General features: G+C 49.9%; 5 protein-coding genes across 5 annotated transcripts; 4 read left to right on the top strand and 1 right to left on the bottom strand.

Moving 5' to 3' along the window:
* Positions 1-160: 160 nt before the first annotated feature.
* Positions 161-4093, top strand: Pmar_PMAR023036 (hypothetical protein; the record flags this gene model as incomplete). The annotated part of the gene is made up of 21 exons (XM_002771876.1): positions 161-214; positions 256-375; positions 431-559; positions 664-772; positions 818-965; positions 1010-1112; positions 1292-1376; positions 1645-1747; positions 1791-1926; positions 1969-2136; positions 2245-2345; positions 2385-2434; positions 2653-2731; positions 2786-2884; positions 2929-3039; positions 3090-3166; positions 3210-3326; positions 3372-3505; positions 3546-3631; positions 3682-3769; positions 3818-4093. The coding sequence occupies 21 exons, from the start codon at positions 161-163 to the stop codon at positions 4091-4093; spliced, it is 2373 nt and encodes a 790-aa protein (XP_002771922.1).
* Positions 4094-5124: 1031 nt separating this feature from the next.
* On the bottom strand, positions 5125-6693 carry Pmar_PMAR023037 (conserved hypothetical protein; the record flags this gene model as incomplete). Its single annotated transcript, XM_002771877.1, has 9 exons — positions 5125-5342; positions 5565-5665; positions 5715-5842; positions 5889-5972; positions 6021-6117; positions 6167-6274; positions 6317-6360; positions 6402-6561; positions 6632-6693. 9 exons carry the CDS (start codon positions 6691-6693, stop codon positions 5149-5151), a joined length of 978 nt encoding a protein of 325 aa, XP_002771923.1. The 3' UTR covers positions 5125-5148.
* A 2105-nt stretch (positions 6694-8798) lies between these two features.
* Pmar_PMAR023038 (DEAD/DEAH box ATP-dependent RNA helicase, putative) lies at positions 8799-11586 on the top strand (the record flags this gene model as incomplete). The annotated part of the gene is made up of 16 exons (XM_002771878.1): positions 8799-8852; positions 8881-9004; positions 9204-9238; positions 9285-9446; positions 9497-9593; positions 9645-9712; positions 9760-9862; positions 9915-10022; positions 10069-10154; positions 10203-10268; positions 10319-10429; positions 10473-10632; positions 10702-10781; positions 10828-10922; positions 10973-11257; positions 11336-11586. The coding sequence occupies 16 exons, from the start codon at positions 8799-8801 to the stop codon at positions 11448-11450; spliced, it is 1749 nt and encodes a 582-aa protein (XP_002771924.1). The 3' UTR covers positions 11451-11586.
* A 2103-nt stretch (positions 11587-13689) lies between these two features.
* On the top strand, positions 13690-13866 carry Pmar_PMAR023039 (hypothetical protein; the record flags this gene model as incomplete). The annotated part of the gene is made up of 1 exon (XM_002771879.1): positions 13690-13866. A coding segment is annotated over one exon (177 nt), but the record flags the coding sequence as incomplete, so codon positions are not given.
* Positions 13867-14203: 337 nt separating this feature from the next.
* Pmar_PMAR023040 (hypothetical protein) lies at positions 14204-14836 on the top strand (the record flags this gene model as incomplete). The annotated part of the gene is made up of 1 exon (XM_002771880.1): positions 14204-14836. The coding sequence occupies one exon, from the start codon at positions 14204-14206 to the stop codon at positions 14834-14836; it is 633 nt and encodes a 210-aa protein (XP_002771926.1).
* Between the last annotated feature and the right edge of the window lie 6722 nt (positions 14837-21558).

Genomic DNA, 21558 nt, shown 5'->3' on the forward strand with positions numbered 1-21558 from the left:
CTGTGATGGAAGGCTGATGCATCTCACTGTGGACGAGCCAGCAGGGTATCCGTCAGACTATGTAAGGCCCATACTCGGCGTGGTCCCGAAACTACCTGCTGCTTTCTAGACGATCGAGTTCACAATAGCTGTCACTAATCCAGTTGAAACTCCGACGCCAATGAACAACTTTTGGAAGGCTGGTCATTTCCGACCATCGACTCACAACGAAGGGGTACGATCTTTGACTGCAAGGATCGGAGCCACTCTGTTCAGGTTGTTGCTGTTGAAGCATTTGCAGTGCAATCGTCTTGGACCGTGGTTCCCCAGTTGGAGAACTGCACCCTTGAGCTCATTGGGGAGATGCGTGCTGCGACGAGGATGTCAACAATAGAGGTGGGGGTATTCCAACTCTATACCAAGTCCATTGAAAGTTACTGCTTCCTGACAGATCTCGTTCACTGCGGTTTCTGATGCGGACAAACTGGTCATCACAGCATTGAAGCCAACAGGCTTTGATTTCACTGCGACGATTGCCCTCTCCGATGGCCACGAGATACTCGATGCTGGTGGTAGCACAGTGAGCCTTAGAGTGGTCACAAGGGCAGGCGAGAGGAATACCGTCAGGCTTGGGGAGGTCAGTGCTCAGTAGTTCCTGTTGGCGAGCTCGACACTACCTCATAGGTCCGGCTTGGTGACCTAGGGGGTGAAACTGAGTTCGATATCACCACTTTTCTAATGGACGAGAAACGTGACCAAATATCCGCCTATAAAGAGGGTTTCGATCTACCAGGTGGGTTTCCATGGTCAAATTCCATCATCACTGGTCATCGTTCAGGCCTCATCACTGTCTCTGAGGCGAGGCTGTTATCTCAAGCCACTGCTGACCCGCTGGCTTACCCTGTTTCCTCCCAATTCGGGATTCAACTGTCCACCCTTGAGGAGGCAATGGAGGCCACAGCAATCCTCTATACCACTATGACTAGGTCCGTAATGCTCTCTATTAGTGATAGTATAGTACTGCCCTCAGGACTGCTCATGCTGGTGAGGCCTTCTATATCAACGCTAAGTCGTATATGGTGCTTGATGAGGATTTCGCTCTCACTGATGTGGCCGATAACCGCACCATAAAGGTGGGGAACGACTTCCTGCATTACTCACGGTTTTCCTTTGAGGACAGGTCTCTAACGTGACAGCTTCAGCCGACACAATATGGTGTGTGCTGATGGAAGCAATGCAAGCCGGACATGTGTACATGGTCTTGTTAAAGGTACATCTCTAGTCCTCCGGGCCGCCCTTGTGTCCTCAGCAGGTTTACACTCCGATGGATCCCCGGCGCATTTACCCTGATCTTTCCACACTCACTGCTGAGCAGCTGACGATGCTCCCGACCGAGAGTGAGCTCATACTCAGAAACGCTGTTGGAATTCATGATCGCTCTCCTCAGCTGAACTCAGGAGTTTCCTCACTAATAGTAGTTTGTATGCGAATTAGAAAAGAATTACTACGACCCTCCAACCCTCGAATTAAGAAACCAACAAAAATTTGCCGAAATTCATCAGGATTTTGATATTGTCACCGGCCCGTGTAGTTGACTTTGTGCACATTTTCCCACACTGCTCAGAGGCTGCCTCGTTCACCTACTATTATTGGGTGTATGGTCAGGTCTTACTAAGATGACAGTTGGATCGAAGTGGCTGTTGGAGACTACCAGGCTACCAGCAGACGGAGGAGCTACTACTGGACTGCCGACGAACACGAATGATCGGTAGGGTTGTGGCCAGCACTTCCCTGTGGGATCGATCCATCAGGTTGATGCGCTCACCAGGAGAGGCAGAAAACGCTGACGGCTCCTGGTTCAACATGGTTTCTGAATTGGACTTCGAAGTGGTGCCAGCGTCGTGTTTGACATGTTCTTGGCACCATCCTCCCGATTCGGACATTCAAGTGAGTTCTGTTAACTGCTATTGTATACTGTTGCCTTTCCAGGTGTCTCTGGGTTTGGATCTACTAGGCACCAAGCCTGATGTGCTCTGTATTGTGGCACCTCCCGACTTCACATTCAACAGCCCGGACTGCCTCTACCAATACAGTGGTACCGATCTCCAAGGCTGTCGAGTGTCGGCCTTGGAACTGCCTGATGGCAGTCAGCGTCAGGTGAGCAACAACTGCCTTTCTCGTTGGAACTCTCGGAGATGGAGTCCGTACCGCTTGTTGTGGTTGACCAGTAGTACTGTCCAGTAGTTCATGTTGTAGCTTTCGTAGGTTGCTGTTCTTCTCGCCCAAGACGGCGGGCTCCAGTCGCTGCTGCTCAGTCTGGTCATCACAGTGAGGACACCGCCTCAGACTCCAGCCTCTATCAAATGGTATGTGGTATTCATGGTGAATCTACTAGACTAGAGCAGGTATGTCCGAGCGTTGAAGCTCACGAAGGAGGAGTCCTCACCAGCTCTGAGTGAGTCAGTGATGGGATATATGCTCGCTTTCTTCAGCTAAGCTCGTGAGTTTGCTCACTAATGATATGAGTTTACATACAAACTAGGGTACACGTGTGCGAAAACCAATGACATGTTCCCAAAATTTCCACACATGTAGTTGACCATGTGAATATTTGCCCACACTGGACTGAGTGGCCGATCTTGGAGTCTGGCCGCGAATATTGTGCTTCATTAGGCTCTATAGCTAATTTCGTGTATAGTCCAGTGAACCACAGCGAAGTGGGATGGTCGGAGCATGCTGGCTTCGAGGTCAGGTGAGAATCGATTCTCCCAGTCATGGGCATTCTGATGTGGCTGCTTGTGGACAGACAAATGAAAGATGCACGTATTTTATACCCATCCATTCCGAGCAAGCAGCACAATAACATGAGACTCCTCATGGCAATAGGATTCGCCACTGAGCAGACGTGATCACCTCCCTACACCTGCAGTGTCTTATTCTTCTGTTCAGGTTCGATCTCTCAGGCGGCTCCGTCAGGGTCATCCTACCCGAGACCTTTGAAGTGTACTGTGACACCCTCGAAGTCTCCTACCTGCCAGTATCCGATAACAGCATCGAAAAGTCGCCATCATCGGACATGGTCGTTGCAGTGGATATGGTTCCTTTTCTAGGTGCAGCACCATCCGTTCCAAGGGAAGTGGAAAGCTTATCGTACAGCTTCGGCTCATCGACGTTTTACCAGCTAGAGGTAAGCTCGGCTGCTGTTGTTGGTCAACATTTGCCATCATCAGATTACGGCCTTTCGTGGCTGATCAATACCCCAGAAGTGACCCCAGAGCCCAATAATTTGACGATCGCTATAGTGGATCAATACGGCCGTGTTCAGGATGCAGCCATGACCATTCCGAGTGATGACCACTTCTTGCCTTGGATAGTATCGCCGCCATGCTCAGGTTCCAAGGTCGAATATGGAACTCCGATTACGGCGTCTTATCGAGTTATATTCCAGCATGATACAGTATCGTCCAACGAGCCCGATGATGGGACACTTTCCACAACAACTCTCAGCACCGCCGCTTTAACGGAGGTGATCTTTAGCCACGAAAGTTGATCTATTGTCAACTCAGGGAATACTGGACTATCGCGTAACGTTGATGTTCAATGTCACCAAGGACTTCCCAACAGATGGCGGCATCGACAGAATTCGCATTGAGTGAGTCCATCAAGAGCCTGGTCTTTCTCTCACTGGTTCATCGCTATCAGATATCCGGCCGGTGTTGTCCATAACGAAGCTCAGCGGGAGCTCCCAGGGACTTGGTTTGATGTGCAGTTCAATAGCGAGCTGCGAGAAGTACGGTATCGACGGTGGCGGTCAATATAAGGAAAATTCTGTTCTCAGGCTATACAGGAGGTCGTGTTGGAAAGCAACAAGGCAGTGATTATGTTCTTCAAAGAAGATGCTCGGCGTCTTCAACCTGGCCAGTACTCCGTCACTGGTAAGTCGCCCGTCATAATGGATGAGACGGTGAGAGCTCGTGCTTTCAGTGCCGGTTACTCTGCCGGACTCCAAGTCAGACCCTCCAGGATTCAACTTCTACCATTTGACCTTCTGCAGATCCTCAGGCAACTGCAGTCCTGCGTACGAGTCCTCCTGTGTCCTAAGTCGGAAACATGAGATTTGTTGTGCCGTTAGGGTGACTTCTGGGGTCCTCATCACATTTCCGCTTCATGGCTTTAGCCTCAGTGACTCAGGTCTCGACGGTACTGATCACCAGCTGCTGCCGCACTAAGTGACCGTGGCGGTGTTTAGGTTCTGGGACTAGCGCTGCTGTAACTAGTGCAGACGCTCAGTCCTCAATAAGAATATTCATCCTAGTCATATGCATGATGACATTGATCATACTTTAGAACCATGATCATAGACTGCCAGTTGGTTGCTCACTTTAACAATGCTTTGCGTTGGATGTGTCGAAAAGAGGTGGGGCTGAGCTTGGGTAGAATAGAAATATTATCGATGATGAACGAGGTGCCAAGCACGATGAGCATGAGGCCTTACAGTCATCGCACACGAGTTGTCGAAGCTGCCGAGTTGAAATTGTAGTTTCCTCTCACTGCGCTTCCTCAACGCGGCTTGGCACGACCACTGGATTCCCATCCGATTTGCCTTCACCCGACTGAATGCCTTAGGACAAAGCTACAGGAGGATCGTGTGCATGCTATAGCCCGGATGGAGTTTCATCACGATATATAACCAAGTCAATCACTTTGCCAACCTCAGTGGCTCGGTCAGACATAGTCACGATAGGATTCTGATTTACGAGCAGACGTGGTGATACCCACCGCATGGAAAGAAGAATCCAGTTCGAAGATACATAGTGTTAAGCGTTCGACTACTCTCTCAATCCGTTCAGAGGTACCTTCTGATATTTAAGTGCGCGATTTTATGTGATAAGGGGCATCTTACCATAACTAGTTGAGTGTATCTTACATTAAATGCAATACATTTGGGTCCGTTGAGCACAGTTGCGGAAGCGCCTGACACCTTGCGAGGCACATTCTGTTGCAAGGAGTAGGCCAAGGTTGAGGCCTTGTGGAATAGACCGCTGCGGACAGCACATGATGCCTCACAGGTGCTAGTTCGTATTGACTATAATCACTTGTCCCCCTCACATCGCATAGGCATACGTACTCAACATACCTCAAGCAAGGATGGTATCGAAACAATTCGCATTAGTTGACCATAGAGAAACGGTCGGTCTGAAGGAACCAGTCATGGAGGCCTTTGGCCATTTGGTCTTGGTTGAGGCCTGTATGAAGGTTTGAATGGCCGCCTCCATTGATGAAGATAGTAGTGTAATTGACACCACCCACAGAGCTTCTCAGAGCACGAGCGTTCTTCGGGGACACTTGCCAGTCGGACAAACCTGAGACACAAGACAATCAGGGAATCATCCAGGAACTTATATCCAGGTTCCCAGGGTGAATTTTCCGCATAGCTAGGAACAGATTCTTCGAGCAGTTTGCCCCTTGTAATTCCGAATTCCGAGCATTTTCCTCATTGTTATCAAACCCTGGGGGACTTTATCTCGCAAAGCGACATGGGACGATACCATGGGAAGGCATTCCGTCATCAACACAAGCCTTACCATGAAAGTTGATTATGGGTACTTCAGGAGCCTCCTCGCGTAAAAGTTGCAGCTGTTTTCCTGTGTGGTAGTCGAATGAAGTGGGGTCCTCTATCACAGGTCTGATAGTAGCAAAAATGAATACCAAACTACGCAGTTGGCTCGCACTACTCCATGAGGGAAGCCAAGAGGTGAATTCGAGTGTTCAACGGTAGAAACCAAAGCGGTAGCGTCATGGGATGCTGAGCTGCCGTCTCAGGGAACTCTACAAAGGTCGACTCGAGAATACAACCAGATACCTGAACACGAGCCTGGTACTAGTGGCAGTGCCATAAAAGAGCCTACATTCCTCCCAGTTGCGATCATGTACCGTGCAGCATAGAGCGCCTGCGGACCTCCCAATGAGTGGCCGTGTATATATACAGGTAACTGAGCCACAGTGCATTGTCATTGTTATTGGCCATCACGTTGCCTCACTGTATCATTGTCGAACATCTTCCCGGTCCAATCCACGATCGATCGTATGTCCTCGAGAATACCACTAGTCCAGGGAGTTCCAGTCGAGTCACCGTACCTGTCCAACATGTGAGGTGATCAGAGACCCTTCAAGAGAAGGGGCCCACCCTCTCAAATCGCCGGCGACCACAGTAGCATTCAGCCTGTTAGCAAACATCTTGTATAGCTCTACGCGATGGCCCTGGGCTCGACTGCCCGCCTGGCCATGGAAGTATCTGCGTAGGAAATCAAATAATGGACGACAAACGAGTTCCTACATGACAACTCGCTCAGCAGGCTTGATGCCGCCATTCGCTGGTACCTGATTTAGTACACTGAGGTGAGGTACAGAGGGCATCCTACTAGCCAAACGCCCAAAGTCTCATTGCCACTCTGGACTCGATAGTTCCGAGCCCCTTGCAGACCCTCAGAGGTGGCAGGGTGGGTCATGGGCCATATACTGTTCGGTACGTGAGCAAAGTCGAGATGGACCAAGGATACTACGACTACACTGAAGTTATACCTGATACGAATGATGCTCAACTTCATAGAGATCGAACCGTTGTGGAGGCGATTGAGATTAGTTGACCTACAGGATCAGAGACACTACAGCTGCAAGGAGCGAAGTCCAGATGACGGAAGGGCGAGGAAGCATGGGTTGAATATGTAAAACTTAGGAACTACTACATACACGACAGTAGTTCTGATGATTTCATGGACATCTATGTAAGGAACAGGATTACGGACTGTAACTCCTCGTCCCCACTCGGGGGCTGTCAGGTGTCAACGAGTTCGAAGTGCGGTAGCTTACAAACTTTCCAACGATCAAGCCGACCTGCCTTCGATAGGAGGCTGTTGCAGTCGACAGGGCCGTACTCTAGAGATCTGACCATTCTGGGGCCATGGGCGAGAATCTGTGAACTCTGGCAAGTCTCGCTGCGACTGCCAGTCTCGACAGTTGAGGATAGTTCCAGCGAGGACTGGAACAGCTCTGGGTTGTCGTCTGCAACTTTAAACGGACTCATACAGTTCACCGAGAGTATTTTGTTAAGTTCAGGAAGCACGTTCGGCCAATAGTTGTGAATACTAAAGATCGACGGTGACTCAATCGCAGCAGACGGACGAGTTCGCGAATAGCAGTTGTAGTGATTAGACGTGCACTACATCCGAGTGCTTGATTCGAGCATCCAAAGGCGACCCAGGCAACAGGGAACACATTTATGCAGAGAAAACCAAATTTAGTATAGGACGTGTATTAATCAGGATAATCAAAAACTCATACCACCCCTGCTACACTTCCCGCATGGACTAAACCCAATACAAGGGGACAACGAAACACTAAGCATGACCTTGCATGGTAGTAGTCAAGATTCCCCTTCGAGCCTCGGTAAGTAGTTGATGCTGAGCACCTACTGTATGTGTTGATGAGAGGCGCCATGGAAGGTACCACTACGATAGATCCCCCTGCTAGTAAGAAGCTACAGCTAACCCACTGGTTACTACCAGTTGCCGCTACGAACCTATTCGATTACCTTCAAGTATAAGACAGTATCCATACAGGCCGGTTACCTCTCCCACCCCACTGGTGCTGCCGCTGCTTCTCTCGAATCAAAGGTAGCTATCATGACTATTAGACCGATGATGAGCAGTGATACCCCGCAAAGGAATATATACACGGACCGCCCGGCCTAGAGACATACACTCAATAAAAAACTCCTTCTCCTTTTGTTAGAGCCGTCGCTATAGTCGCTTGATCGGAGCGAGAAAATCTAAGGTTAGCGTCATTGTCGTTTAGTACTTGGAAGAATTGGAAGACATTGGTGATGACGGCCTCCCTTAAATCGAATAGCAGCTGGCCAACCCTCATAAGGAAGGTGATCACAAGAAAGTCTAGCAAGGGGAAGGGACAACTGCGTCTCCAGCAGTGCGGGCTGCTGACCAGAATGGGGAACACGGCTCAATAAGCTTTCTCCCTACACACCAAGTATGGCATGCCTGATGGTAGACGATTCACCGGTGTATTCCACTGAGCAGAAGATCCGACCAGGACACCTCTCAGCAGTCACATAATTTCGAAGGGGTTTTGTTGCAGACACTTTCTGAGATACCGATACGGTTGCAATTCAGAGATATGATTTTTCAAACTCCAAGAATGGTCATCAATATCCTCGATGGTCTAGAAAGCTCGGAAGTCCAACGACAGTCGCTAAGGCATCAGTCGCGTTTTCATCTGAGCTCAGCATCTGATCTCATCTTCCTCTTTCTGAGGTTGGTGATTGCAGGACATCAACACGATTCGAACTCCTTCAAGCGAGATGAATCGCAATGCCATGCAATACTCCTCGAATCAATACCATCAATCACTGAACACGACTCGAATCAAATGTACCAACACTGTTGGCTCAACAGGAGGCTACCGCCACTGAGCTGCGCAGCAGTGTAGACAGATTTCCCAGATCGGATGGCACTACCGTCCCATACGTAAGCTAGAGTAAATCTCTCTGTTTTTATATGTGCGCTGAGAAGCGTTGAGGAGCTTCAAGAGTTTATAGGATAGCAAGAATCAGATCTATTACCGTAGTCGAGGGACCTACTTCATAAGAAATGCTCCTTAAGGTTCACCTTGAACTTAAAAACTACCTTATGATGAGACCGTGAGGTACCTTACAATTTTCGCTCCTTACGAGGGTTTGTGAAATAGGCCTTAGATCAAGTTATCGCAGGTTACTAATTTATTATTGTAGTTGTGGACCCATCCGAATGACGAATTCACAGCAGCTAGGATCGGCTAACCCGAAGAGAGCCTTCAAAAAGGTAGGCCAGCGTTGACCCTTTCGTTCAGCGTTGCCATTTTCATGGACAGAAGAGTGACCCTGAGGAGGCGAAGAAGCGACGGGAAGAGGAAATGAAAAAACAACGGAAAGATGACAAGGAGGAGAAGATCGCTGCTGTACGCCAGAGTGTTGGTAAGTGGTAGTCGCCTACGATGAGCTCAGCAGTCTTTAGTGATACTAAATATATCTGCTCTCCTTATATGAATTGGGAGAATATACACGAAAATGTACAGAAATTAATAAGATTCCCTCAGAGTTTTGATATTGTCATCACCAACACATGTGGTTGGCCATGTGCAACTTTAACCACACTGACAGGCTTTCACTTTAGATACTCCTGCTGAGGTGAATGAAGGCCCTGACGAGGTAAGGTTTGGGAGGGGGCAGTAGCGTAGGTACTTGCATGGTTCAGGGTGTCGAGGCCCCATCGGGCAAGAAAGGGTTCTTCTCGGATAAGAAGTTCACAGATCTTCAAATCTGCGATCCTCTGAAGGAGGCCCTCACTACATGTAACTTCACTACGATGACCGACATCCAGGCTAAGGCGATACCTCTGATGCTGAAAGGGAAAGATGTACTCCAGAGGGTAGGGGGAGTGATGACGGAAGAGCGTCGCTTTAACAGGTATTGGGAGCAGCCAAGACGGGATCTGGGAAGACTCTGGCTTTCTTGGTACCGGCTTTGGAGCTCCTTGTTGCGACCCGTTTTCAGCCCAAGAATGGTAGTAGTATGGTCATGGTGGCTCCAGTGATTACTACATGCTTTGGTACAGGTACTGGCGTTATGGTCATCTCGCCCACTCGTGAGCTTGCTATGCAAATCTATGACGTGTGCAAGAGGGTAGTAGTAGTAGTAGACCGCACCTTGCATGAATCCTCCCATTCCAGCTCGTTGACTCTACCAAGCTCTCTCAAACGTACGGGATCGTTATGGGAGGTGTGAATAGAAAGAACGAGGCGGATAAGCTCTCCAGAGGAATCAATATTATTGGTAACGACCTGGTCTGCGAGAATGTCGGCTCGTGTAATATCACTTCATGCAGTTGCAACCCCCGGTCGGCTACTGGACCATCTGCAGAACACTAGAGGGTTCGTCTACGCCAACCTAATGAGCTTGGTCATTGATGAGGCGGATCGGATACTCCAAATTGGTAGTGTTGGGAGGACGTTCTCTGTTATTGAGAAGAATGGTTGCAGGTTTCGAGGAGGATATGAATCAGATATTAAAGATACTCCCTAAGAAAAGGCAAACGTCACTATTCTCGGCCACCCAGACGCAGAAGGTAAGGCGTCGTTAGCTTGGTGGTTCGTCGTGATGGCATCTACCTCAGGTCAACGACTTGGCTAGGTTGTCGTTGAAAAAGCCGATATTTGTACAGAGCAAGGGGGCTGATGATGTAGTCGAGGGAACAGCCTGGTGTCGTGAAAGTGGTGGTTGGCATTTCAGGATGCGGCGATCTCGACAGCTTCGGGGTTGGTCCAGGGGTACGTTGTAGTGGGAGGGGACGACCGGTTGAGACTATTGTTTACATTCCTTAAGAAGAACCAGAAGAAGAAGGTAGTACAGTTGCTATAGACTTGCCGTTTATGTAGGGTATCAGGTGATGGTGTTTTTCTCTTCGTGCAATTCGGTGAAGTTTCATGATGAGCTCCTCAATTACATTGACATTCCGGTCATATCGATCCATGGTCAGAAGAAGCAGTCGGCTCGGATGACCAACTTCTATCGATTCTGCCAAATGGAGTCGGGCATACTACTGTGTAGGTGCTATGGACCTACTCCTCGCTGCGAAGTGGCCATGGTGTGGTATGACGGGAGCTTATGAGCAGGTACGGATGTAGCTGCAAGAGGTTTGGATATTCCTAAGGTTGACTGGATTGTCCAGTACGATCCGCCGGATGATCCGAAGGTACTACTTATTCCTTGGACCCCACTTGGAGGCGTCTCTGCTTCAGGAATACATCCATCGTGTCGGCCGTACTGCTCGTGGTGCTGAGGGTACTGGCAAGGCCCTTCTTTTCCTCATGCCTGAGGAGCTCGGTTTCTTGAGGTAGTCTCGTTAGGGAAGCGGGTTAGATGGTGGAGTTGTGAGTTATGTAGATATCTTCGGAAATCGGGCGTGACGACTTTGAACGAGTACGTATTCCCCCCGGCTAAGGTGGCTAATATCCAGCATCAATTGGAGAAACTAGTGGAGACCAACTACCACCTCCATCGGGCCAGTCGAGACGCCTACCGATCGTATCTGCATGCTTATGCCGCCCATGCATCTAAGGATTGCTTTGACGTCCACTCGCTGGACTTGCAGAAGCTCGCCAAGTCCTTTGGATTCGCAGTGCCACCGAAGGTTGACCTCAATTTGAAGGACACTAAGAAAAGCGATAGGTGAGTCGGGACGGTGGTAACACTGAGAGGCTTAGTAGTCTCTTCTTTGTGATACTGTCGGCACTTGAGGCGTTTTAGGGGCGGACGGAAAATGGTGAAGTCGGGGAGGTTCAATAAGGGCCAGGGCGACTTCAGTGCCAGTAACCCCTATGGCAAGAAGTCCACTGGAGATAAACGTCAGTTCAGCATGTAGAGGAAGTATAGTAAGGATGAGAATACCAAAGCAGTTGTTAATACCGTTCCTTGAACAACTCACCACGTCAATACCATCTGTTAATAGTAAGGTTAGTATCGGTCGACTCGAGTATATCCTTTTGTCGGCGTATCTATACCACACTGTTTCCACATCACTGAGGGAAGTGTCTCGTTGGGGGGAGGCTGTTATGATGAAGGGGCCTATGAGCTTATACATGCTGACCAATTGGTAGCTATACTTGACTTGAGCATCAGCGGTAGGTGGTATTCTCACATTGTTGCAGCTAGTTCCATGTGGACTTCATCATGGATTGCCGACATCTCTGTAGGAGGCATCATATTCTTGATATTGTCTTTGGGGCTGTTGGCCGTAGGAAGAGGTTTGGTCAAGGAAGCGGTAATAATGATGGGTAGGAGCACGTTGGCGATGCCTGGGTGGAGAATCGCTATTGGATGCCTCTAGCTGGAGGTCTATGTCGAGTTGTTGTGCTTGTCAGGGAGCTCTGAAGGAAGCACGAAGACGACTACTGAATGCTCCGATAGTGAAGGGCGCTATCGCTAAGAACGTTTGAGGGGCTTGTCAGAGACGATAGGGAATGTAGCGGAAAACTGAATTGGGATTGAAGTGCAGAGGAGGAGAAGGCAGTGAATTGGCATTTTTGTAATTGTATATCCTCCCATCCTGCATGTGGCCTTTTGAGTTGGTAGTAACACAGTACATCAATGTAGCGATACTGTTTGGGCCTTGGGTTTGGACCTTTTCGCCCATCGGTCTCTCTGAGGGTCTACTATGGCTAAGACATCTCGAACTGATCAAACGTTCACAATATGACGGTTTGAGGTGAATCACTTCATCGGAGAGCAGTTGATGCCATCAACTTGATGGGAGAGGAAGGTTGTATTTCTTAGGTAGTTGGAGTTGTCCAGATACTTGAAAAAGGAAGATCATCGATGTGCCTTGGAGTTGATAGCGAATCCTCCCAGTATTTCCATCGCTTGCAACTATGCTACTCATGGAGATTACTGGGCTCGCTGTGTTAACTGCCGACTTCACTATTGTATTGTGTTGGTAATAGGGGCAGCTATGCCATGTGTGGGTGGTTATGCTTAATAGGGGCGCGTGAGGGTGGTTATGCAAAATAGGGGCAGCTATGCCACGAGAGGGTGGTTATGCTGAATAGGGATGGTTATGGCTTATGAGGATGATTACACAGAGTAGGGGCAGCTATGCCACGAGAGGGTGGTTATGTTGAATAGGGATGGTTATGCCTTATGAGGGTGATTACACAGAGTAGGGGCAGCTATGCCACGAGAGGGTGGTTATGCTGAATAGGGATGGTTATGGCTTATGAGGGTGATTACACAGAGTAGGGGCAGCTATGCCACGAGAGGGTGGTTATGCTGAATAGGGGTGGTTATGCCTTATGAGGGTGATTACACAGAGTAGGGGCAGCTATGCCACGAGAGGGTGGTTATGCTTAATAGGGGCGCGTGAGGGTGGTTATGCAAAATAGGGGCGGCTATGCCACGTGTGGATAATCAAGCAAAACAGGGTCGGCTATGCCACATGAGGGTGATTATGTAGATGCTACCCCACTGGGTGCGGATATGTATAGGGGGAATACGGGTATGGGCCTCGTCAGTCTTATAGTACTCCTTACAGAAATGCCGCCTCGCAAACGATCACGGATGAAGGCTAACATCACTTCAGAGCCGTCTGTACAGACTACGGCCCCGATTCATTCTAGCGGTACATCAAGACATATCCCGGGTTTGAGCGTAGCACAAGCACCGACACCACAGCAACACAGAGCTGTCAAAGAATTCGAGGAAGGGCTGCTCAGGACGCAAGGTGGATCTGCCTTGAAGTGAGACCTCAGGGCCCGGTGCTCGCTTGACTGCGTCATCAGGCGTTGTGTGAATGGGAACACTCTTGTGGTACTCAGTCGGTCCCAGCCAGCCTCGAGAAAGGCTTTGGATGAGGTGGTGGAACTTCGCCTGAGATCGTTGCCGAAGAACTGCTGCTTGGTTACAGTTGGTGTTGACACGAAGTAAGTGTCAGCTGCTTTGCGTAGGCCGGCTACCATGTCAAGGTATTCTTAGGAATCCACCACCTAGAAACACTCCGAGGTCTCCCTACATATTTCGTACATCCGAGCAAGTGGCTAGGCTGCTGAACCTGAAATGTGAGGTGAGAAGCCGCATGGGTTTTTCAAAATTTGGAGCTCAACTACCAGATGAAATTGTGGCTCGCTTCTCCGCATCCTGACATCGCTACAGCGGCAGTCGTCTTGACCTTCGGCCCTTCCCAGTTGGAGGCCCTACAACAGTTGCTGGCCTCTGACCCTATGCGGGTTGGGTTCGGCCTGAGACTTGCTATCACTCAGCGACACGAGATCGGGGCCTTGCGTCAGGTGGCGCTAGACGTCCATCTGAATGGCCACGCTTGTGTGTATCGCCTCAGATATACTCTACTCTCTTGCATTTTGGGATTTGCTGCGGTATGTTGTCGAATGGCAACTGGATCCACGCTGGCGGCAAATCAAATCGTCTAGCAATGGCTGAGGTCAGTGTCATATGCTGGGATGGCATTTGTGAAGTGTATGCAGGTGCTCTCACCCAAGAAGTCAGTTTCTGGTTCCTGCACAGTTGGCGCAACCATGCTCACCATAACTCAGTGTAATCTTGAACAAGGTGAGAGACAAACCCGTCGATACTGACGTGAGACTGCCAAGCTCAGGGATATTTGGGATGCGGATCTCCCCAGCGACTTTCCGAGTTGTGAAGCCCGATGTGTCTTCGATGAACCCGGTGGAGCTGTTGCACCCTCGATGCGTTCTACTGCCTCATATGAGTGAAGCCGTGATCGTTGGCTTGGGGCCAGCACCGAATCCGCCTCCAGGGCTCAAGTCGAAAGAGGATCTCATACGCTATTGGAGATACCTGCATGGATATGAGCTGCCTGAGGATGCAGTTGAGCGGACGATCCAGGTTCAATTCCCACGCGGTTCGCTAGTTTTAACCTACCCTCTGGGCTGTGCCTGGGCAACACCGTGGACATACCTACCAACTAAGACGGGCCAGTTTGCTGCGAAACTGAATCGAGAAGTTATCGAAGCCATCCGAGAGATCCTAGGTGACTGGTCGAAGGAGAGCGGCCTCGTAGTAGAACTGCATGAAGACCCCGGAGCCCAGCCAGAGAGTGACGTTAGCAAGGCTCTCCCGAAGAGAGCTTCGGAAATCCCCCGAGATGAGGGTCTCCTTGTCCAGGAGGCGGGAGTTTGGAAAGGCTTACCAGTTGATGAGCAGCTAGACTCAAGCTCGCCTGTGGAGGATAAGGGTCAGCCTATCCGTGGCAGACCTCAGAGGAAGAGGCGACGATAACCGCTTTTACCTAAGCGCTAAGGCAGATGCCATCTTAGCCTTATGGTAAAGATGACGAGCATTCTTGCCCATATGATGTTGCATGTGTCTCACTTCATGTGGGATGTGCTCCCTCTTTCTAGCCCATAGGGTGTTTGATCTTAATCAATGTTGATGAACCTTGCGTACAGTAGTGCCTATGTAGTCAGTTCGTTGCTATGATGGCTAGACAATGCGCCTTATAGATCCGAATATAAGTCATTCCATCGCTATGCCTCCTCCCATCCGAGCCTTACTAGCCATGACAAGCGTCTTAGCTACTATACCACCTCCCGAACGAGAGTCGTTTCTACCTGAAAGTCGCCGCACTCTATTGTGGCCAACCTTACTTGAAACTCTCAACCTGACCGAGGTCCTAGGACCTACATTTCCCGACACAATAGCGACCGCATCAGAAGAAACCTACGAGAAGTTTTTGCAGCACCGTCGCACACGATTGGAGAAAAAGGGGACAGTTGAGAATGGCTCGAGTACGTTCGAGACCTTTTCATCGGGATGAAGTCTCCCTCATGCTCGGCGTTATCGGTTTCAGTGAACTCTGGGATAGTCAACGATGATTTCTACCATTGGCAAATGGCTCTGCCGGTTGACGAACGACCCTTAGAGAAAACGGCAGAGTAGTTCTCGAAAGCTGAGCACCACCAACGTAAAAAAGCAGGTTCCATCAGCTGATGACGATCATACACCGTCTGGCTAGACGTTACCTTGAACACGCAGGAGGAGACCCTTCGATGATCGCAAGAAAGAAGTGTGGTTGGCACTGATTCAACAATTTTGTCAATCACTCTGTTGAGACGTCGGTGTTTGCACTGATGGCGTTGGTGATTACAGGTTTAGTCTGAGCTATTGGACGGCAGTCCATTTCGCCAGCGAGTACCATAGCCCGCACACTCATACTGGACAAGAATGTGTCGCCGTTTTCTATGCAAGAGTAGCAGAAGGATCGAGCAACGGAAAGCTCGTACTCATAGACCCTCGGGGGCAGGTCCCGCCATTTGGACGGACAGTGAGTTTATTGCCTGACCTGAAATCAACATACCCGTATAAAGATGTCTACTGACTACTAGTATCGGACATCGGAATTTCCGGAAGCATACTCGGCCGTCCATTGGTCTACTGCGTGCCATAGTTCGTCTGGGCTGCTCCTCCTCATGGATCGTTCAGTGAGTATTATAGTCGCAGGTTTCGATAGACGTTTATCCCGGGCAACTGGTCATGTTCCCGAGTTGGTTGAACCATATGGTGTCACCAACAACTGCCTCCTCCACCGACACGAGTAGGCGCTTCACGGTTGCCACTGGTACCCTGGCCTATCATCACACTAGCTGTAGGTATACAGCAGCGTAGGATCATGATTGCCTTCAACATCCAGGATGCACAGTTCACTGGTGACATACCTAGTACCTTATGGCATCGAGATATACCCTCAACTCTGCGAGTCCCCTGGGTGACGGACGATAAGCCAATGGAACACTGTGAGGTCAACTGGTGGTCTCCTTCTGACATCGTCGAAGGCACTTCAGGCAAACGAGATAGAGATGAGCTCTGACAGCAAAGCCCACAACGTACTGTGATGACCTTAATGATGCATGTATGACCTTGTTGAGAGTGATTAGTCGCAGAGTCGAGTTGACAAGTTTAGACCATATACTCCTCACGTGGTTTGCCTCGGTGCGTGTAATCGCCAAGCAATGGAAGAGGACGATCCAGAGAGATGATTGAGATCGTGACGATGTGATCGTCACGAACCGAATTCGCATCGAACGACCCTCAAATGGCCGAATACACCCAACCTATTCTTGCACAAACCATAGTCAATGTAGGGTGAGGAAGAAGGCCGGTAAATAACTGTACATTGGAGCTCAATCCACATCTCATCACTGCTCTACAGACAGTTTGTTGATGACACCCTCAGCACTGTTCTGCGCCACACTCTACTCCGTGCTGGCACTCGAGGGGTTCCGTTACTTCCGATGTGACTCTTGCCGGGCGAGTCTACATCAGATTGACAAGGCACTCGTGAGCATCTCGATCAAGCGGGCAGGTCCACTTGCTGAACATGAGTAAACTCATACTGTATCCACGATTGGCTCTATGGGAGGATGTCCAGATACGTTGACTTGATGGAGGGTGTATGCCGAAGTAAGATGACGAAGACCGACTATGGCGTGAAAACGTTCGAGGGTCGGTCGTATCTTTTTGGCCCGGGGGTAAAGGACCACATCAACGGTGAAGGGTTCGGGCAGATGGGCATGGTATGACGACGCTCCCCCGGCAGTCTGTAGTTCGATCGTTGGCCACCTCGAGGCGTGTAGAATGAGGCTTGACAGAACGGTGCCATCTCAGGGCGATTACGACATGCGCTTGCGCAGCTACTGCACTATGTTCGTCGAGCAATTCGAGGAGACGACATTGTATAAGGAGTTCCGCGATAACGGCAAAGTGGGTTGGGAGGAGTGCCTGCTTTGTATTCACTCCCAACAAGTTTAGCCTGCATGAAGGATGGATGAACTCAGATCCTGGTCGATAGGCACTGTGAAGTAGAGTGCCAATCCGACTCGAGTGGTACCGGTCCCACACACCGCAACACAGTCGCAGTCGAGCAAGTAATTGAAAAAGAATCGGATGAGTCCCAAGAATACTCACAACTCGTCGAAGCAGCTCGTCGTTTATCTACTGCTGATAAGATTAGACTGCAGGAGGAGCCACGACGTATACTAGAAGACCTGGATGACCGTCTTGAGCTGTAGATTGTTTCAAGTTGAAACTTTCAACTGCTTTATCATATCTCTGTTGATTCGTGGTGCTCCCCCCAGTGTCGACCTTTGTCTCTACTCTCATGCCATGCACGCTGATCATTTCGTCCAAGCCTAGGCCACTCGATGCGTGGCTTGTCCGAGCCTCATCAGAGTCTGAACCGCATAGTGCCGACCAGCTGTGCCTTCCTTGTGAAGGTGTACGGCACAGCGGATGGCGCTCCTCGAGAACTGTACAATATCCTGTAGAGCTGGTAAGACGAGGCCTAGTGAGAACACCCTTTTTGACCGTGCGAAGTTCGCACTGCGAACTGAGAGGCCTCTCACGCATCAACTCCTTTTACAGGAGTTTCGCCTACGACAACTCAGTGAATTGCGCGAGGTGGTCGTGAATTGGCTTCCAGAAGGACACGGGTTGCTCCCCGATCGCATTGAGGTGTGGGCTCGCATGGAAGTCACCAACTCAACCTCTGATGACTGGGTAGGGCGCTCGTGCTCCTGAAGCATTGGTTCACCGACGGGTGTTCCGACTATGTCTATGACTCTCGCTGTCGTCATGGACACTTCATAATTAGCGGCAATACGATTTACGATATCCCAAGCTTTCCTTTTGGTTCGTTGCGTACGCAAGACAAGACGTTGTTCGCGGTTCAGGGACGGTTCGCGGCCACGGCCGTGTCCTCTGGTGCAAACGGTCTCTATCTTGACGGTGTTGCTACCACGAAGAGTATTCGCGTACTTTTATGGAAAAACAACGGAGGGCCTATAGGCATTCAGAGTGGGACTGGGCGAACTGTTACAGTTACGCGCTACAGTAGCGCGACATGCTGCAGTTTACAATGCCAGATTTTGTAGGCATTAGTTTCTTTGGCTTCCCGCTGCCCACACGAAGGGTTCCCCATCACGCTGTGGAGAGCCGAAAAGATGCAGTGAAACCGGTAAGGTACCTGTCAGCTGAGGCCTGAACATTTGACCATGTCACTGCATGGGTCCGCAGCCGAAGATATTTTGATGAACGAAACCTCCTCTATATTGTGAAAATTCGATGGTCGACTGGTGGTGATGAACTGAAGTGGCTAGACGAGTGATGTCTACAGAAAAACTTTCAGGGGACTAGGAGATCGGAATTGACATTGGATGACCCAGTGCCCTCCCCAGGCGAAAAGGAATGTGTCAGTTTAGACCGAGTCGCTAGTGAGGTGATCACTGATATGGTAGAAGTCCGCCGAACACTTGAGAAGTACACATCTGGGATCACCCGCTTGTTGGTATGCTCATCATCTTCAGCTTGCCCAAACTGCGAGAATTCAAAACTGCTTCACGGCATGAAGATCGCATTTTGAAGGGCGAAATTTCTGTGACCGAGAGCCAAAACGAATCGATCGTATGTTCAGTTGCGTGTTGTCCATGACAGTCATGGAGCCGTGCTTACCCACAGGCCGTCGATGATCCCGGGCTAGAAGAATCACAGAGACGGTGCGCGATTCTGGAATCGGAAGTGGCTGTATTGAAACAACAACGTGATTACGTGAGAGTCTAGCCGGAGTTGGAGTTGTCAGACGAAATTCTATCAGGCCTTACTGGCCCTCCAGCGTATAAGGAGATCGGGGGGCGACGGTGAAACTTCTAAGGGTGCATTCGAACCCGACAGTGAGAATGATGAGCAATCAGTGGGGATGGGTGAACGCGAAAGGGCCGCAACAAATGAAGCTAAGCATTGTATGGTGATCTTGGTGTCCCAGCCAACAGCGTCGTTCATGTAGATAGGCCTAGTACTGCTGAAAACGATGGAGAAAGGTATGGGAAAGTTCATGCCGTGACAGAGAAGGGCGACCGTGATGGGTGAGTATCAGACTCGTGAAGAGCTGACTGCGTGGCTGGGCATGTCTGTTCAAGCCGAGAGGACTATCAGTCGCCTGATGAGAACGAAACGGAGGGTGTTGTGAGGATTCTCCCACATGGCAACGAACACGAGGAAACAACGGCGGAGTTGGTCGACCGTTATCATGACTATGTGAAGGTGGGATTCAGATATGCCAACCTCCAGTTACCGCTGGATGCTATGGTGACTACTCACTTTGGCCTTGTCAGGCAATGTCCAGGGAGGACCGTTGGCTGGCTGAAAGGGTTATTGGAGTGCTGGGACGCTGATGCTTCGAATGAGGTCGCGTCTTATCTGCGGCAGATCGTCTTGCCCGAGATACAATCGCTGGGTGAGCTTTATTCGTGTCCCTCGGCCAAGTGTCTCAATGAATTTGTGTCCGTCTCATGTCCCTATAGTAAGCAACCAGAAATCACCTCTCGCGGGAACACAGGATGAGTACTGCATAGTAGAAGGCAGTATCGGTGAACTAGCCGCGCGTATCTTCTTTCGCGAGCCGAAGAAGAGTCGCCGAGATCGCGGCTCGTGGCAAGTGGGTCATCGCTTGCAGTTCCCTGGTCTACATTCGGATCAGGTTCAAATTTGGACGCTTCGGAATTACGAGAGATCCATTGAGGAGTTTCTGCGCGTGATGGAGTGTTCGTCATCAGAGGCAGTTCTTCGTTATTGGCGTGGGCTTTCCCATGTTTGTAAGAGCTTCATCGGGCAGAATAATGTACCACAGGTACACATCGTTTGGAGAAGTGACTCCCCAATAGGTACCACTGACAATATCAGCAATAGATACTCTGGATGCCTTCCTAAGATCGAACGTGATAGGGGACATGGTAGGCATTCGAGTAGTAATGACCGAGCAATCATCAGAGGCCACTGATAATCATCTATAAGGAGGATTCAACCATAGAAAGAATTCCTATTTTGAGCATGTTGTCATTGTTGCCTTTCCGAACACCACCTGCTCCTGTCCGGATTTCAGGAGCTGGACTATAGCATCACAAATGCTGAAACCGGACTCATCTACGCACTAGTTAGAAGACTGGGGGATCATAATAATCGAGTTGCGGAGAAGGCGCGTGGCCTAACAGTAAGGGAGTGTGTGTGTTGGTAGTCCCCATGGTCGTACTGATGCAGTTGAGGATAGTGAGCCTCTGTGGCGCCGAGACGGTCTTGCCGTATTTGAGCTCCCTGGATGTGGACAGGACGCTAATGCACTCCCATGAGGCTACCGAAGAAAGCATTGTATCCCTACGTGGGTTGTCACAAAACTTCATCAACGCTCGTGTGAAGGTGGGATTGGATATCGTAAGCCGCACCAGTTCCTGCCCTCGAGAGCCTCACTCGAGCATTTTCTAGGTGGACGTGTGTCGAACCGACAGGACTCACAACTTAGATCATATCATACCCTTGGTCGTCGCGGGTCTGTGCCACCATTCTGGCGAAGTGAGAAGAAATGCAATCGATTTGGCAGCAAGCATCTATGAGTAAGGAGAGGATGATTCCTCAGGTGTGTTCAATATTGAGTCAGGACATTCGGAGATGAATTTCTGAAGAATTACGAGAAGGTCTGGCAAAGGAAAGTAGCCGCCTCGATCCTCGTCCGCTGTTGTGGTATGATAACAGGTACCCCCTAATGTCAACGATGTCCTCACCACGCGACTAGCTAGCATGTACGATCAACTACAGAGCTATACTGTCGAGAGTGAATGATCCATAGTGCCACGAGTAGGACATGTCTCGCTTGGATTCTGTTGTGTGTATAGTACTCAGCAATCTTGATTGGGACTTAACAACTGTTTAGATCACTCGAGAGGAGCAAATCTCTTGTACCCTTCCTTGGGAGCGGACATAGTTAACTCGAGTAGATCTTGCGCTGAGGAAACGCAAGATTGCAAGTGATCAAGATTTATTAGTCGCGCGCGCCCGTAATCTCGAGCCCCATTTCTGAGGGGACACTTCACCGAGTGTCACCGGATTTCACCGATGTCACCTAATAAAAAATAGTGCAAGTGCATGTAAACAGTAGGGAACGGCGCCGCGCGAAGCGC

The sequence above is a fragment of the Perkinsus marinus genome (genome assembly GCF_000006405.1).
Source record: "Perkinsus marinus ATCC 50983 genomic scaffold scf_1104296962378, whole genome shotgun sequence".
NCBI lineage: Eukaryota > Perkinsozoa > Perkinsida > Perkinsidae > Perkinsus > Perkinsus marinus.